A 15,817-nucleotide genomic window follows, 5' to 3' on the forward strand; every position below is an offset into this window, starting at 1 on the left:
AGCTCCGCAAGGTGGTGGACTGGGACCATTCCTGGTTCAGTAAATGCTTTTCAAAGAATCCATCACAGCAGCTGCTGGCTACTCCCGGTCCGCAAACCCTTTTTAAGGTGCCCAAGAGGTGTCACAGGGGAAGGAGGTGACAAGGCCCCTACCTTTACATTTTAAAGACAGTACAAAAGCAATATACAAAATTTCATGAAAAGAAACACACAGTCGTTACCAACATGCCATTTTTAACAGAAGAACTATAAAATTAAAAGGTGGTGTCCCAGCTCCGTGGTGAGCAAACGCTGCTCAACAGACCCTGCCGGGCTGTCTGGGTCTGAATCCCCTGCGGGAACTTCGTGCGTGTGTGTGTGTGTGTGTGTGTGTGTGTGTGTGTGTGTGTGTGTAAATTACCCCCAGGACATTGGCCAAATTTGAGAATCACTGCTTAAGTTGGCACACCTTCCCCAGTCTGCTATCTGCTTAAACTATGGCATTTAATAAAGAGAGGGTGCCCTTAGCTCATTGAAAATGTTACAACAAAAATGTTACAACAACAATAATATCGTGGAGAAGCAAAGAACTTTTAAAAGCCCAGTTACTCATAATTTATCCTTGGTAAAGCGACTGGGAGTCAAAATAATTTAACAAAGTCGATCGTCTCCAAAACAAATGGGTTCTTAAGCTTATTTACTTACTGAAAATTCCTCTGAAGGCTCTGGCTCAAACTAGGTCCGGGTGCTGGTTTTTGTTTGCCAGCCCTCCCTGCCCCAGGGGCTGAGCGCTACCGGGTGGATAAGGGTGGGGGTGGGGGGCAGGGAGGTGGGGCTCCCCTGCTCACTTGGGTTCAGACAGTAGCGAGAAGGACGCCAGAGCAGACGGAGGGTGGGACAGTTCCTCCTTACCGTGGTCTGGGTATTCCGGCAGAGGCCACACGTCCATCCACTGCAGCTCCTGACGGCCCTCCCCTGCTTCGGCACTGCATGGGCAGTGACAACCGCGGGCTGTCGCTGATGTGCCTTACCCCTGCTAACAGCCCTGCCAGCAGCCCCTTCATGGATGTCTGTGAATGATCGCAGTTAGAGTCTATTTCCTGCAGGGACCCCAGCTAATTAGTCCAGAATAAGAAGCCCCTGACTGGTGTCAACTAGGACAGCGATGTCCTGATTTGCTGGCCACTCTGATGGGCATTAATGATGTTAATGCAGGTATTCCGTTGGTATGACTACAAAATAATATGACTAGGTTTGTAAACTCATGGCCTGGACCTTCCACCTCCAAATCATTGCCTCCCCCAAGTCGACCCCTTAGGATGCCTTAGTACCTATTCCAACATCGACCACCATGGTAAGATTCTGAGGTTGCCTTTTACGATTTCCTTTAGTGTTCATAACAGATTATTTTGAATAATGCCGGAAAATGATCCTCCTTTGATGACAGACTTGATTCAGATCAACAGGCAATATCATAATACATGAAAATCAGCAATAATTTCATTGTTTATATGCAAATTTCACTAATTGTCCTCAAAATGTCTTTTACAGCTTGTTTTTTTTTTAAGTCAGGATCTAATCAGGGTTCATGAATTGCTTTTGGTTGTCTCTCTAGTGTTTCCAGAGATGCAGAGATGGGTCTTTGCGTGTGTACCTCTGCGATCCAGAGCCTTGTGCAACACCACAGACATATCAGCTGAAACAAATGGAACTTTAGTGAAGGCTCAGAGTGTCCCTGGACTTGCAAAGGACACAACATAGGTATGAGGAGAGGAGTCAGTCATTCAGAAGGGCCGCTAAACTGCTGTGAGTAGTCAGCATTTTCCTTTCATGTCAGGACACACAGAAAATAATGCTATTTCCATAGCATGCCGGGGGTAAAGAGAAGGGGCTCCTGGGGGCTGTCTGGGGCTCAAGCTGCCTCAGGTCCCCTGTCCTAAGAGCTGAGGGACCTACATTTGTCGGACCCCTTGGAAATGTTGGGACCAAAACTATGGCAACTTTTTGGTTTCCAAGTTTCTTTTTTTTTTTCTTTTGCTGAGGAAAATTTAGCCTGAGCTAACATCCTCTGCCAATCTTCCTGTTTTTTTTTTTTTTTTGCATGTGAGCTGCCAGCACAGCATGGCCACTGACAGATGAGTGTTGTAGGTCCACACCCTGGAACCAAACCTGGGCCACTAAAGTGGAGTGTGCCAAGCTTAACCACTAGGCCACCAGGGCTGGCCCCTAAGTTTCCTTATGTCCCAGGATATTCTTATTTCCAAGTAATGGTGACTGTGTGTCTCCTATATTCTCACTCATAGGGAAATTCTTCCACTGCTTCTGTTCAGTCCACCTTAGTCCTTAGGCTGCCATCCTTCTGTCTGTTGGACTTACAAGTGTTCAGACTGTTGAATAGCAAATTTCCATAGGTAATGAGTGGCCTGAGCTGAGGGTATTTTAGTCCGAGTTCCTGTCAAAAGCAGAGCCTCAGACAAAGGCTTGCAAGAAGATGGTTTATTTTGATGTGTTTTTGGTGTATTTGGTAAGTTCGAAAAAAAGAGGAGAGACTGGGAAGAGTGAAGCAGGTAAGGAAGGAAAGACAATCTAAGAACATGTTGATGAAGGGGCCAGCCTGGTGGCGCAGCGGTTAAGTTTGCACATTCTGCTTCAGTGGCCCGGGGTTCGCTGGTTCGGATCCCAGTGCGGACATGGCACCACTTGGCAAGCCATGCTGTGGTGGGCGTCCCACATATAAAGTGGAGGAAGATGGGCACGGATGTTAGCTCAGGGCCAGTCTTCTTCAGCAAAAAGAGGAGGATTGGCAGCAGATGTTTGCTCGGGGCTAATTTTCCTCAAAAAAAAAAAAAAAAAAACCAAAAAAAAAAGAACATGTTGATGACCATCAGTCACAAGGACCACCACTTTGGGAACTGAGGCTAGGGGACCCTGCTAGGGACTCTCCAAGGAGCTATGTAGAATGTGTCTCAGAATTGTCTGCCCTGGACACAGAAGAGGAATGTATGTACGCACCACCTCCCACTCTCTTTAGAGAAGAGTTGCTTCCTGAAGGTAACTCCCTCGTGCTTCCAGGTCTGCAGAGGTAGTGGAATGGCTGAGTGGTTCCCACAAGTGGTGTCAGAGAAGCAGAAAGCAAGAGATATAAGGTTACATCTGCATGGGTTGCTGTAGCAATGGCTGGAGTAAAGAGGCGAGCCAAGAAGATGTGAGATGGCACATGGAGGTATATGATATGGGGAGGAAGATAGGAGCAACTCCATGTAATTTGTTCTTAGAGTCTCTTCTACTCTGTAATAGTATAATAGTAGCACCTCCTTTCACCTCCTACCTTCTACATTGAATATTTCTCATCCCTCACCTGGTCTGCCTGAGTTATTCTCTTTTTCCTTCCCCAAGCCTTTCTTTCTTCTTCTTTTTTTTGCTGAGGAAGATTCACCCTGTGCTAACATCTGTTGCCAATCTTCCTCATTTTTGCTTGAGGAAGATTGGCCCTGAGCTAACATCTGTGCCAGTCCTCCTCTCTTTTGTATGTGGGTCACTGCAACAGCATGGCCACCAACGAGTGGTTTAGGTCTGTGCCTGGGAACTGAACCCGGGTCGCCAAAATGGAGCGTGCTGAACTTAACCACTAGGCCACGGGGATGGCCCCCAAGTTTCTTTATGTCCCAGGATATTCTTATTTCCAAGCCCCATCACTTTAGGTAAGCTGGTATGTTTCTTCCTCAAAAGAGCCTAGGCGAGAGTGTTGCTTTGTCCCCTTCACTGGCCACATACACCCAGTAAGCTGGAAAAACAAAGACACGGGTGGCCTTTTTCCATGTTATTTATTCACAGTCAACTAGCTATATGAGGGAAATAAACAAATTAGTTGGAGCTTTTTGGGGAGGCATAGGGTGAAAGGTGGAAGGGCGGAATTTAAACAGAAAATAATCTTATAAACAGTTAGATGGAAGATTTACACATATCCATTAAAAAAAATAGTATCCTCTGAAGGTAACAGAGGAAGAGACAAGCATCACCAATAAAATAAATTAGCAACTTCTGATCATTGCATTCCCCAAAACCAAAGTCTCCAAAAGGGATGTGCATTTAGACGGCCATGATTTGCAGATCCTTATGTGACACATATTTCCAACACAGAAAAATAAAGACTAACAGTGAGTAACAGATTAATACAATGCAGAGGAAAACTGAGCACAAGAAAATAGCCATCATTTGGTAGCAAAAATAGATTTATGCTGATGTTAATATCAAAATTAAAGACATTAAAATAAATTATGCCAATATATTGCAACTATTATTCCTAAGATCATAAGAACTATTTCTTATTGCTCCTACTCATAACTAAAGGGTCTGAGGATACTCTCCAATAGCTGGAAGGCATCATATAACTTGTACTCTATGCAATAGGCCTCCAACAAGGGTCAGCAGCCAAATAAAAACGCCATCATTTTTCTTTTGCGGTTGACATGGTCAACAGCAGACTAAGACCACTCGTCAGGAATCTGGAAAATGCAGACAGTACTCGAAGGCCAAGCAAATGACTTCGTGGAAGCAATTAAAAGCAGAATATGAGAAAAGCAGCAGCCCAAATGAAGTAAACAACAAAAAAACAGGTTTGCATATTTTTCTCTTGCAGAGAGTCCCACAGAAAGCACAAGAAGACTGCGGGGGCTGTTCAGGCTTCCTGGGGACCTGATAGGTTCCTGGACTGCTGTCCTAAAGGGAACTGGGTCTGTTTCATTAGTACCAGACCAGCCTCGCTTCCGGAGGTGAATGGCATGCAGACTCTGATTACTACTTCGCCTCAGGGAAATACCAGCCTCTGCTGTGGGGCCTGGGAGGGAAGTGATCCACTGCTCGCTACACTGGAGACTGCTGGCTCCTTTCCCAAAGGACCTCCTGCAGCTTGGGATGGTCCACAGCAGCAACGGGACCACCTGAAGGGCAGTGCGGCTGACAGCACAAAACCCCACTTCCAAGAATATCTATGCAATTCAGCATAAATTGGCGATGGAATAATCAGGAATAAAACGGAGGTGAGAACATGCGTCTCAAATGGTGCAGTGACTGGCATTATTTAGTCAGGAGATTCAAAGTTCGGAAAACTGAATTCCACCTCACTTCTTCCCAAACAATGCCATGTTTCTGTTTTCTTCATCTGAAAATTATAAAATGCCCTTGAGCTATAAATTAGGTGGGAAGGTGTTTTTGAAAAGAGGGACTGAAGGAGGAAAAAAAGCCATTTGCCCCTCAAGATAGTTTTAAGATGATAATATCAGGATGCAACACCAAGCTGTTTAAATTTCAGAAAAGCCCTTTACACGTGCTGGGACTGAACAGTTTTTAGATTTTAAAATTTGCATACAGTTCTGTATCATATTCTAATTCATCCCACTCCCACTGCAAATAAGAGGATGACAAAGGTGATACTTGGTCCACTTAGCCTTGTGATTCCAAAATAAAGCACAGGATCAACTGAAACAACCACATTGAGACAAAGAATTCCCAAATCCTGCATGACAAAGCTCCCGCCAGACAAGGGGCACGTTTGCTTTTTTTTTTTTCTTTTTTGAGTCAGCCTTGGAGCAGGCCTATTTAATAGTCCATATTACTAAAATTCTACATTCACTTTCACAAGGTGAAAACTAGATTTGTTTTTCTTGTAAGTATCCTTAAATTTCTAGCCTGCTTCTTGTCTGTGAGCAGAATTTGGATCCAGGCTTGAAAAGAACAGAACAAAGCACAGACCAAAGAGTTTGATTGTGTCAGTTAAGTGCTCAGAAATGGAAACGATAGTCACACTGTGTTCATCTCAACGTCTTGATAAAACGGAATGAATGAATGTAATATTTAATGAACCACTTACTATTTTAAAATGCTAGTCCCTTGCAGATTCCAAAAGCCTACTGATCCACTTAAAGTAACTCTCCATTTTGATGCAATACTTTCCAATGGGTCTTTTGGTGTGATATGGAAAAATCATGCATTCTTTGTTTCTGTTATTTATTCTACTTTCCATTCAGAGCATTCTACATGCTCTGAAGGTATTTAAATATCTAAAAATGTTTTCTGGCGAAATCTTTTTACCCCACCATGATACGTGATATTCCATAGAATTGTTATGGACATGAGCGTAAAAGGTTTAAAAAGTTAGGCTTTGGTTTTAATGTAACCTGGGCAGAAGTTGGACTTGCTTTGATAACACAATACACCTACTGCACAAATTCTATTATTGTACCTTGAAACAACACATTTAAAAAGACAAAGTTTCCCCATTCGGTAGTCATAATCTGTATTATTCAAGCCTGCTGCGAACTCAGGAAAGAGTGAGATGAGTAAGAAGAAAGGGCAGGAAAGGGGTAAGACACCAAAGCTTTATCAGAACACAACAGCAGGGAAGAACATCAATTCTCTACATTTGTCTATAAGGCAGATGGTCAAACTTTTCATACAAGATCTAAAATACAGTGCTTATTAAGAGGTAGAAAATACCAAGATGTTATTTAAGAAAACATGTTGAGTTATTGAAAACAATCAGTTATTTTGCGAAACTTTTAGAAAGTCAAACTGCTGTGTGGAATGCGCTGTATGTTTTACACTAAACTGGGACATTCCATACTCAACAGAGATGTGGTCCAACGGGGTGGGGTGGGGGGAAGCCAGGGTTGGGTAGGAAACAGAAAATAGTTTAACTTGTCAAGGATTCAGTTCTCTACAGACAAATTTCCTACTGCGTCTCAGGATGTCATAACATTTACTTAACAGGGATTTCTCGGATTAACAACAATTTCTCTGAGCAACAGGGTACAATTTTGCACATAAGGCAATAAAACTATAGAGAAGGATAAGCTCAAATGCTTACTCTTCAAGAAGGTGCCATATCCATCTTATAGAAAAATATACATCCCATCAATCTTATACCATCCTCCCAATCACCACAATGTAAATGCAGATACTCTTCAGACTCCAGCACCGGCAGAACTCTTCCATACGAGCAGTGCAAGGGCTGTCTGAGGGAAACAGATATCGGAGCTACCAAATTAAACTTGGGTAGCTCACGCACGGGTGAGTAACCCTGGGTATCCTGATTTCTTAATGCACCTGGGAGAGATGGTTTTTTTTCCTACAACATATTTTTATAAGGCATAAATTTAATTTGAATTTTCCTAACCTTTGGAAAATTAGTGTTAAAGCTTCTTTTTTAACCCATACAATAACATTCAATCTTTCATTTTTATTAAATAGTTTATATATAAAAAGAAATATCAAGGTGTTCTACATTCATATAAACAATCATGATAACATTTGAAATTGTAAAGAAACCTACTGAAGAAAATATATACTTAAATACAATGCTAAGCTAAGCACAAGCGATCATTCCAGATAATATCCTTTAAATATACAGACACAGGTTTGTGGCTTCAGAGAGCAAATACGAAGAAGTACAAGGACGGATCGTTCTTTCCTTTTTCACCACAAGACAGGATGGTCCAGTTTGGAAAAACCAAGATCTTTCCTAAGTTCCAAATAGGTGCCATTGCTCACCCAAGAGTCATCGTCGGATTTCCTGTGAAAGATGAAAGAATTTCTTGAAGGCTCTTGAAAATATTGTCATATTCTCTCTCTCCCTTTCCCTCTTTCCTCTCCTCATGCCCAGCCATCATTCTCATATGCATGCAACATCCCTGACAGTCCAGTACTGGAACTGGGAGGGAACTGGAAGCCTGGATGCCATTGTATTACTCTTGACTTTGACTTCTCGGACTCAGAAGCTGTGAAAAATGGTGCTTCTAAGAGGAGCTGGGGTGAGGAAGAGTTTACCGTATATCAAACACCGCTGGGATGACAGCCACCACCTGGAGTATGACATGTAAAAGCTACAAATCAACGACACTGTTGTTCATAACAAGTGATAAGTTAGCATTAAAAACAAAAGGAACTGGAAGCCATCACAGTCTGGAGAGTGCAGCCTTGGTTCACTATTCTTAGAATAGATAATGTATTACACAGATCAAAATTCAAAAGGCACAAAAGGGGAGATAGCTAAAAGTTTGCTTCCTGCTTCCATCTCCCAGTCTCTCAGTTCTTCTCCTCCGAGGCAATGATCTTGTCAGCTTCATTCTTTCAGAGAAATTTCACGCATGTGTGAGAGTGTGTGCACGCGCACACACACTCCATCCCGCTCCCATTTTTTATACAGTGGTAGCACTGTGTGGTGTCCTACCTCATGAGTTTTTGACATAACAATATATATTGGAGATCACTTTCCATTGTCACAAGGTCAGCAAACTACAGCCCAGAGACAAATCCAGCCTTCTGCCTATCTTTGTGATAGCGTTTGACTGGAATACACACGTGCCCATTCGTTTAAGTGTTGTCTGGGGCTGCTTTCATGTTGCACAGTGGTGTTGAGTAATCACTACTGAGACCTTATGGCAAAGCTAACAATATTTACCATTTGCCCTTTATAGGAAAAGTTTGGGGGCCGTGGCGGTTAAGTTTGCGTGCTCCACTCTAGCAGCCCAGGGTTTCGCCGGTTTGAATCCTGGGTGCGGACACAACACCGCTCATCTAACCATGCTGAGGCCATGTCCCATATGCCACAACTAGAAGGACCCACAACTAAAAATACACAACTATGTACCGGGGGCTTTGGGGAGAAAAAAGGAAAAATAAAATCTTTAAAAAAAAAAAAAGTTTGGCGACTGGTAATAAGAGATTCCTCATTTTCTTTTTCTTTTTTTTGCTGGGAAAGATTTGCTCTAGCATCTGTTGCCAATCTTCCTCTTTTTTTCCTCCCCAAAGCCCCAAGTACATGGTTGTATATTCTAGTTGTAAGTCCTTCTACTTCTTCTATGTGAGCCACTGCCACAGCATGGCTACTGACAGATGAGTAGTGTGGTTCCGTACCTGGGAACTGAACCCAGGCGGCTGAAGCAGAACGTGCCAAACTTTAACCACTAGGCCATCAGGGCTGACTCCTCATTTTATTTATTTATTTTTTTTCCTTTTTCTCCCCAAAGCCCCCTGGTACATAGTTGTACATTCTTAGTTGTGGGTCCTTCCAGTTGTGCCATGCGGGATGCCACCTCAGCTTGGCTAGATGAGCGGTGCCATGTCTACACCCAGGATCCGAACTGACAAAATCATGCGCCGCCAAAGTAGAGTTTGAACTTAATGGCTCAGCGACAGGGCCAGCCCTCTCTCTCTCTTTTTTTTTAAATTCTTCTCCCCAAAGCCCCCCAGCACACAGTTGTATACGTTAGTTGTAGGTCCTTCTAGTTGTGGCATGTGGGACGCTGCCTCAGGGTGGCCTGATGAGCAGTGCCATGTCCGTGCCCAAGATGCGAGCTGGCAAAACCCTCGGCCAATGAAGCAGAGCGCACGAACTTAACGACTTGGCCTTGGGGCCAGCCCCTCATTTTCTTTTTAAACAGCTGGATAATATTCCATTGTAGGGATGGACCACAATGTAACAGGTACCCTACTGGTAGGCACTTAGGAGGTTATTTTCAATCTCTATTATAAACATATGCTTATAATAATATAACAAACATATAATGTTATTTTGCATGTGTGTGAGTCTAGTTACATTAAAAATTCATGTAAGTAGTACTGCTGGGTCCGAGTACGTGCATTTGTAGTCTTGACTGATACTGTCATATGCTTTGGAAGCTAAAGTGGAGGGTGCCTGTTTTTCCACACTCTCAGGAACACGGATTTTTATCACGCTTGTGTCCCTATTCTAACAAAGGGACGTTTCTAAAATGAGCCGATCTGCACATCGGACACTTTACTATGAAACAGGGGCTCGATCCTGCCCGAGCTGTAGTTGGTGATTGTCGTTGATCTTCAGCGGCTGTTAATGGAAACATCCAGGCCTGCACATTCCTCTCCGTCCTGTCTTTGACAGGATTGCTACTGATGGAGAACTCTTGCCTTTTCTCCACCTTTTTATTTGCCACATCCAATAACGCTCTAATAATTTTATAGACAAGCAAAAGGAAAAAGAGCCATGACCACCTGCGGCAGCTGTGTCAATCCTTTTCCGTTCTGGACATAATTCTTAAAGGGTTGCAATGACAGCCCAGATAACATTTTATATTTTACATTTAAATGGTAACTTGTTTCCCATAGAGCTCCACAGACTTTGTGAATTCATTTTTGATGCTTTCACATCAGATCAGGTTGATGGATCTCCTTACCTAGTTCCTGAGACAGTTTGGTTATTACAGTTTTTAATGATCCTAAAAAATACTGTAATGAATATCTTTTTTTTTTTAAGATTGGCACCTGAGCTAACATCTGTTGCCAATCTTCTTTCCTTTTTTTCCTTCTTCTTCTTCTCCTCCCCTAAACCCCCCAGTACACAGCTGTATATTCTAGTTGTGAGTGCCTCTGGTTGTGCTATGTGGGACGCTGCCTCAGCATGGCCTGACAAGTGTGCCATGTCCATGTCCAGGATCCAAACCAGTGAAACCCTGGGTCACTGAAGCAGAGCACGCGAACTTAACCACTCGGCCATGGGGCCAGCCCCCGAACATCTTTATAAATGCAGATTTCCTTGTTTAAAAATGTATTAGATTATTTATAAAGGAAAAAATGAATTGATATACTTAAGGGTATATGTGTATATCTATTAATTGATCCGTCTGTTAATCTATCCATTTATCTATCCTTTGCCTTTTTCAGAAAAACAAGGTGTCTTATTTTTATTTTTTTTTAAAGATTTTATTTTTTTCCTTTTTCTCCCCAAAGCCCCCCAGTACATAGTTGTATATTCTTCCTTGTGGGTCCTTCTAGTTGTGGTATGTGGGACGCTGCCTCAGCGTGGTTTGATGAGCAGTGCCATGTCAGCGCCCAGGATTCGAACCAATGAAACACTAGGCCACCTACAGCGGAGTGCGCGAACTTAACCACTCGGCCACGGGGCCAGCCCCTGTGTCTTATTTTTAAAATATTTAAATGAACTTATAAATATTTTGGGATGACACTCTGGCTAGTTGATCTTTAATTACTTATATCTTTTTTTTAAGATTTTATTTTTCCTTTTTCTCCCAAAGCCCCCCGCTACATAGTTGTGTATTTTTAGTTGCGAGTCCCTCTAGTTGTGGCATGTGGGACGCTGCCTCAGCATGGCTTGATGAGTGGTGCCATGTCCGCACCCAGGATTCGAACTGGTGAAACCCTGGGCCGCCGAAGTGGAGCGTGCGAACTTACCCACTCAGCCATGGGGCCAGCCCCTTAACTGCTTACATCTTAGGTTTGTGGAAATGATCAGAAGGGACCTGGCACAATCCGCTTAAACTCTAGGGGAAAGAACACTATAATTTGGGCATAAAACATTACTTGTCACTATTTTGCTGTTTTAGAATATATACTTTATTGCTGCTGCTGATAGATTAGTAGCTAATCCTCCTAAAAGTATTTCTGTGGCCCATTAAAAAAACAACGATAACCAAAACATGCCCCCAAATAACAACAAAATCCTGGTTGTCCTGAAAGCAAGACTGGGGGAAGGGGCAGGGCAGGAGCCTGCTGCTTTTCTACATGTGCCTGCTTTAATGTTATGGTTAAAAACTGAACAAACAGAAAAACCCCTAAAACTGTATAGAGCCCTGGCCTGGTAGTCAAGAGAGCCAGGCTCCAGTCCAGGACATTCCACTCATCCTTCCACAGATCACCTGTGTTTCCAGGCCTTTGTTTCTTCTCAGTTAAAATAAAAGAGGGAGTGAAGGGCTGATGATCCTCAATGCCCCATCTAAATCTTTAAGTCTATTTTTTCTTTTGCTGAGGAAGATTTGCCCTGAGCTAACATTTATTGCCAATCTTACTTTTTCTGCTTGAGGAAGATTAGCCCTGAGCTAACATCTGTGCCAATCTTCCTCTACTTTATATGTGGGTCACTGCCACAGCATGGCTGACGAGTGGTGTAGGTCTGCACCTGGGATCTGAACCATGAACCTGGTCCGTCAAAGTAGAGTGTGCCAAACTTAACCACTAAGCCATGGAGCCGGCCCCAAAATCTTTAAGTTTATTTTTAACAAGACCTTCCTGGCAAGTTACTTTAAAATTAATAGTAAATGTTCCAAATCCAAGCCAAAGTATATTGGAACTTCTGCAGTTCAAGAATTAGACTACTTGGAATTTCCATTTTGATGACCAGTTGGGTGATCATTAATTGTCTTAGCAGTTGTGTAAAATATAGCTGGATGCCGCCCAAGCTTAGACATGGATCTAAGAAGTTGGCCTGAGTTAGGGAGCCAAGTTGGGGTGGTCTCGTTGCTTCTTCCACAAGCTCTTACTGAGCTCCTCCTCTGCCCAGTCACTGGGTGAAGTGCTGAGAGGCAGCTGGGAAAGAACAGGGAGGCAAAAAGAAGACACTCCTCTTGTGGAGGACGGAGGAAGGGGCAGCCTGGAAGAAGTGTCCATAGAAAGCCAGGCCCGCACACAGAGGAGAGGTTTCACCACTTGGAAGCAGGCAAACGTCGAGCACGCTCTCATGTGGGGAGGGGACACCCTGCTGACCATCTTCACACCAGAGCATCAGATGTCATCAGTGCCTGTCCACCAACGCCCCACGCGACCCCCACACACACCTGAAAAACCGCGGCTGGTGTTCCACGTTGTTCTCTTCTAAGACTCGCCGCCTTTCTCTCTGGAGCTGCTCAATCCTCTGCTTTTGTCTTTCAGCTTCTTCTAAGTTCCCTTCCTCTAGAAACCTGAGGCAGTGAAGAAAAAAACAAAGGAACATGAATTCCAGGAAACTATAACAATCGTTACTCCTAAAAGTGCATGTGTTCTGGACTGGAGAGTCAAAATGCTTTCCTATACACAAGACCCCTCTCCCCCAAACTCTAAAAGCAAGTTTTTGAGGCAGTTAGCGAAGATGCTGTTTTTTGAATTGGTGATATAAACGTGGTACAAAAAAAGATACAGATACAGACATAAAAAGGAATTTGGGGCAAAGTCTCCCTCTCACCCCTGTCTCTAATTCTACCTGTGTCCTCCCATCCCACCCATCTTCACCCCCCACCACAGGTGACCCACTGTTACTAGGTTCCTATGCCTCCTTCTGGGGTCTTTATACGTATATAAGCAACATTAATATATATATTCTCACCCCTCCCTCCCTCTTTAAAACATAAAGGGTAGCATGATACACATACTGTCTATACTTCAGTTTCTTGTTCTGTTTCACTTTTTACTTAACATATCTTGGAGATCTTTCTTGGTAGTACACAGACATCTTCATTTTTTAATAGCTGTATAACATTCAATTGTGTGGCTAAACCTGAATTTATTTAAACAATTCCCTATTGACAGACATTGGGGATGTTCCCAATTTTTTAATGTTAACAGTTAATGCTGCAATGAATGACCATGTATATCCATCATTCTGCAGATGGGTTAGCGTATCTATAAGGAGAAATTTCTAGAAGTGGAATTGCCTGGTTAAAGGGTGAGTTTGTAATGTGTATATTACCAAGCTGCCCTTTATGAGGATTATATCAATTTACATTCCCAGCAGCATTGTTATTAGAGAGCCTTTTCCCCATAGGCTCAGAGTGCATCAAACATTTACATCTTTGCCATCTGATGGGTTAAGAAATAATACGTTGGGGCCGGCCCAGTGGCATAGTGGTTAAGTTTGGGCACTCTGCTTCAGTAGCCTGGGGTTCACGAGTTCCGATCCTGGGCACAGACCTAGCACTGCTCAAGCCAGGCTTGAGGCATCTCACATAGAGTAGAGGAAGACTGGCAACAGACGTTTGCTCAGAGCCAATCTTCCTCACAAAAAAAAAAAGAAAAGAAAGAAAAGGAAAAAGAAATAGTATGCCAACATGGTTTTTAAAATTCGCATTTCTTTGAGTGAGACTGAGTGCGTTTCATACGTTTAAGGGATATCTGCATCGGCTATTTTCTGAACTGTGCATTTTCCTAGGTCCATTCTTTTAATGGGTTGACGCTGATTTCTAGAACCAATTCATGAAATGAGTTGCAAACGTAGATTTCTTAGTTTGTCATCTATCTTTTGACTCTGGGTCTTTATTTTATTTACTTTGCCATGAAGAAAAGTGCTGTTTTTTTAAAAAATGAAGTCAAATTTTATCTTTTTTGGGTTTTTTTTTTTGCCTTCTAGGGTTTGAGTCTTAATTAGCAAAGCCTTAGGGGAGAGATTATTCTTTCAATTTTACAAAGCAGGAAACTGAGGCTGAGAAAGACGTACCATATGTCACACAGCACATTGTTAGCAGAACATCTAGGATCAGAAGTCAGATCTCAGTACAGCAAAATAATTTAAATTTGAGGGGTGGGGGGCTGGATGCTTTTTACTATTTGAAATACACCAGTTCTATATTATTGTATGCAGCAAAACTCTTATAAACACTGTTTTAGTTAAGTGTTAAGAAACACTTTTTTTGTTTTTCATCAGAAACAGGGCTCACCTGATGAATACAGGTCATGCCACACACAGAGCTAACCCGGGCTCTGTCCCTTCCACAACGTGATTGCTTAAAGCCTCCTACACCCCTACTCCTGATGACATTATCTCTCTCTCTTAGGCTCCTCTGGCGGCCTGGGTGTTGTTAAAGAGGCTTTATATAAAGAGTTTTAAACTCTGGAGATAAAGGTTTAAAAAATCCTTACCTTTGGTCTGGCCTAAATCGAGTGTCCGTAGGTGGTAATAAAGACTTCAACAACGGATCCATTTCATTTAATTCTAGTGCAAACTGTGTGAAGCCATAATACTGCTCGTGGCCTTTTGGCATGGGATCTAAAAGAAAAAGAAAACGTTCATGTCGAACTTGCATTTTCATTCATATTACATTTTAATTCCTTCTCCTCTTTCATCTCAGACCAGCCAGTTCTTCTCTCTCAGTTCTACACTCTTCCATTTCTATTAAAATATTCTGGCTAACAAATAGCTGCTGAGTACTTCTCTACAAATTTTCTTCTCTGTAAGTTTTTTTCTACCTCCAAGGATAAGGCCTCCTTTGTACGTTCACACAGCAAATTTATAAAATGCCACGAGGATTCTCTACTGTTGAGGCTATAAACACAATCTGTTACTGAAATAAACATGTTAAAAAGAACTCTAGGCCTCTTTTTCCTGACTAACGAGACTCTCGCTCTAGAGAATCCATTTTTCCTTTAAGAGACGTTGAATTCTCGAGATGCTCCGTCCAGTACCTAGAACAGTGTTGAGCCCACAGCAAGTGGTCAATATGCGTTATTCTTTTCTTCCATTCCTGCCCTTCTTTCCACTAACTCCTGCCCCTCCAAAATCTTACCTATTTAAATTTAAAACCATCTCAGCAGAAGCCAGGAGCAGGGATGGGATTATACCAGCAGAAACCCTGCCTGCTGGAACCAAAGGAGACAGAGAAAACAGGACAGAATGTAGAAAGGCTGCGGCACTATTGGTCTAGTACAGGAAAGGACCATTGGGCCATCCAGCTGCAAACAAGCATTATCCTTCAAGGAGAGTAAATGAAGATGACTCAGATCATCAGGCTGCCACTCGCACCACAGGCCCTGACTCTTTAGGCCCCGGGGCAAGGCTGGCTCTGCCTCTCAAAGGGTGGGGGCCACTGAGCAGTTTCAACATGCCAGGCAGCCACCACCCAGTGGCTCCAGAGGGCAGGGCATCGAGCTAGAAAAAGATTCGCTCCAGCCTTCAAATCTAATGGCATTTGCCTTGCTGGGTCTGGACTTGCTTGGACCCATCACCCCTTTCCTCTTTCCTCTTTCCCCCTTTGGGAACAAGAATGTCCATCCTATGCTCATCGCAATTTCATTTTAGAAGCACATTTTGGTTTCACAGGCTCACA

General features: G+C 42.9%; 1 protein-coding gene across 29 annotated transcripts in view; it reads right to left on the bottom strand.

Annotated features, from left to right (window-relative positions):
* Positions 1 to 3,783: 3,783 nt before the first annotated feature.
* OSBPL3 (oxysterol binding protein like 3) overlaps positions 3,784 to 15,817 on the bottom strand; it is a 170,808-nt gene continuing 158,774 nt past the window's right edge. For all 29 annotated transcript variants that reach the window (XM_070615994.1, XM_070616004.1, XM_070615991.1 and 26 more), the window contains 3 exons: positions 14,634 to 14,760; positions 12,581 to 12,703; positions 3,784 to 7,548 (listed from right to left, as the gene is read on the bottom strand). In XM_070615994.1, the coding sequence (XP_070472095.1) occupies positions 7,452 to 7,548; positions 12,581 to 12,703; positions 14,634 to 14,760 (347 nt within the window). In that variant the 3' untranslated portion in view covers positions 3,784 to 7,451. The remainder of the gene's footprint in view (positions 7,549 to 12,580; positions 12,704 to 14,633; positions 14,761 to 15,817) is intronic.

Source organism: Equus przewalskii, chromosome 4 (genome assembly GCF_037783145.1).
Source record: "Equus przewalskii isolate Varuska chromosome 4, EquPr2, whole genome shotgun sequence".
Lineage (NCBI taxonomy): Eukaryota > Metazoa > Chordata > Mammalia > Perissodactyla > Equidae > Equus > Equus przewalskii.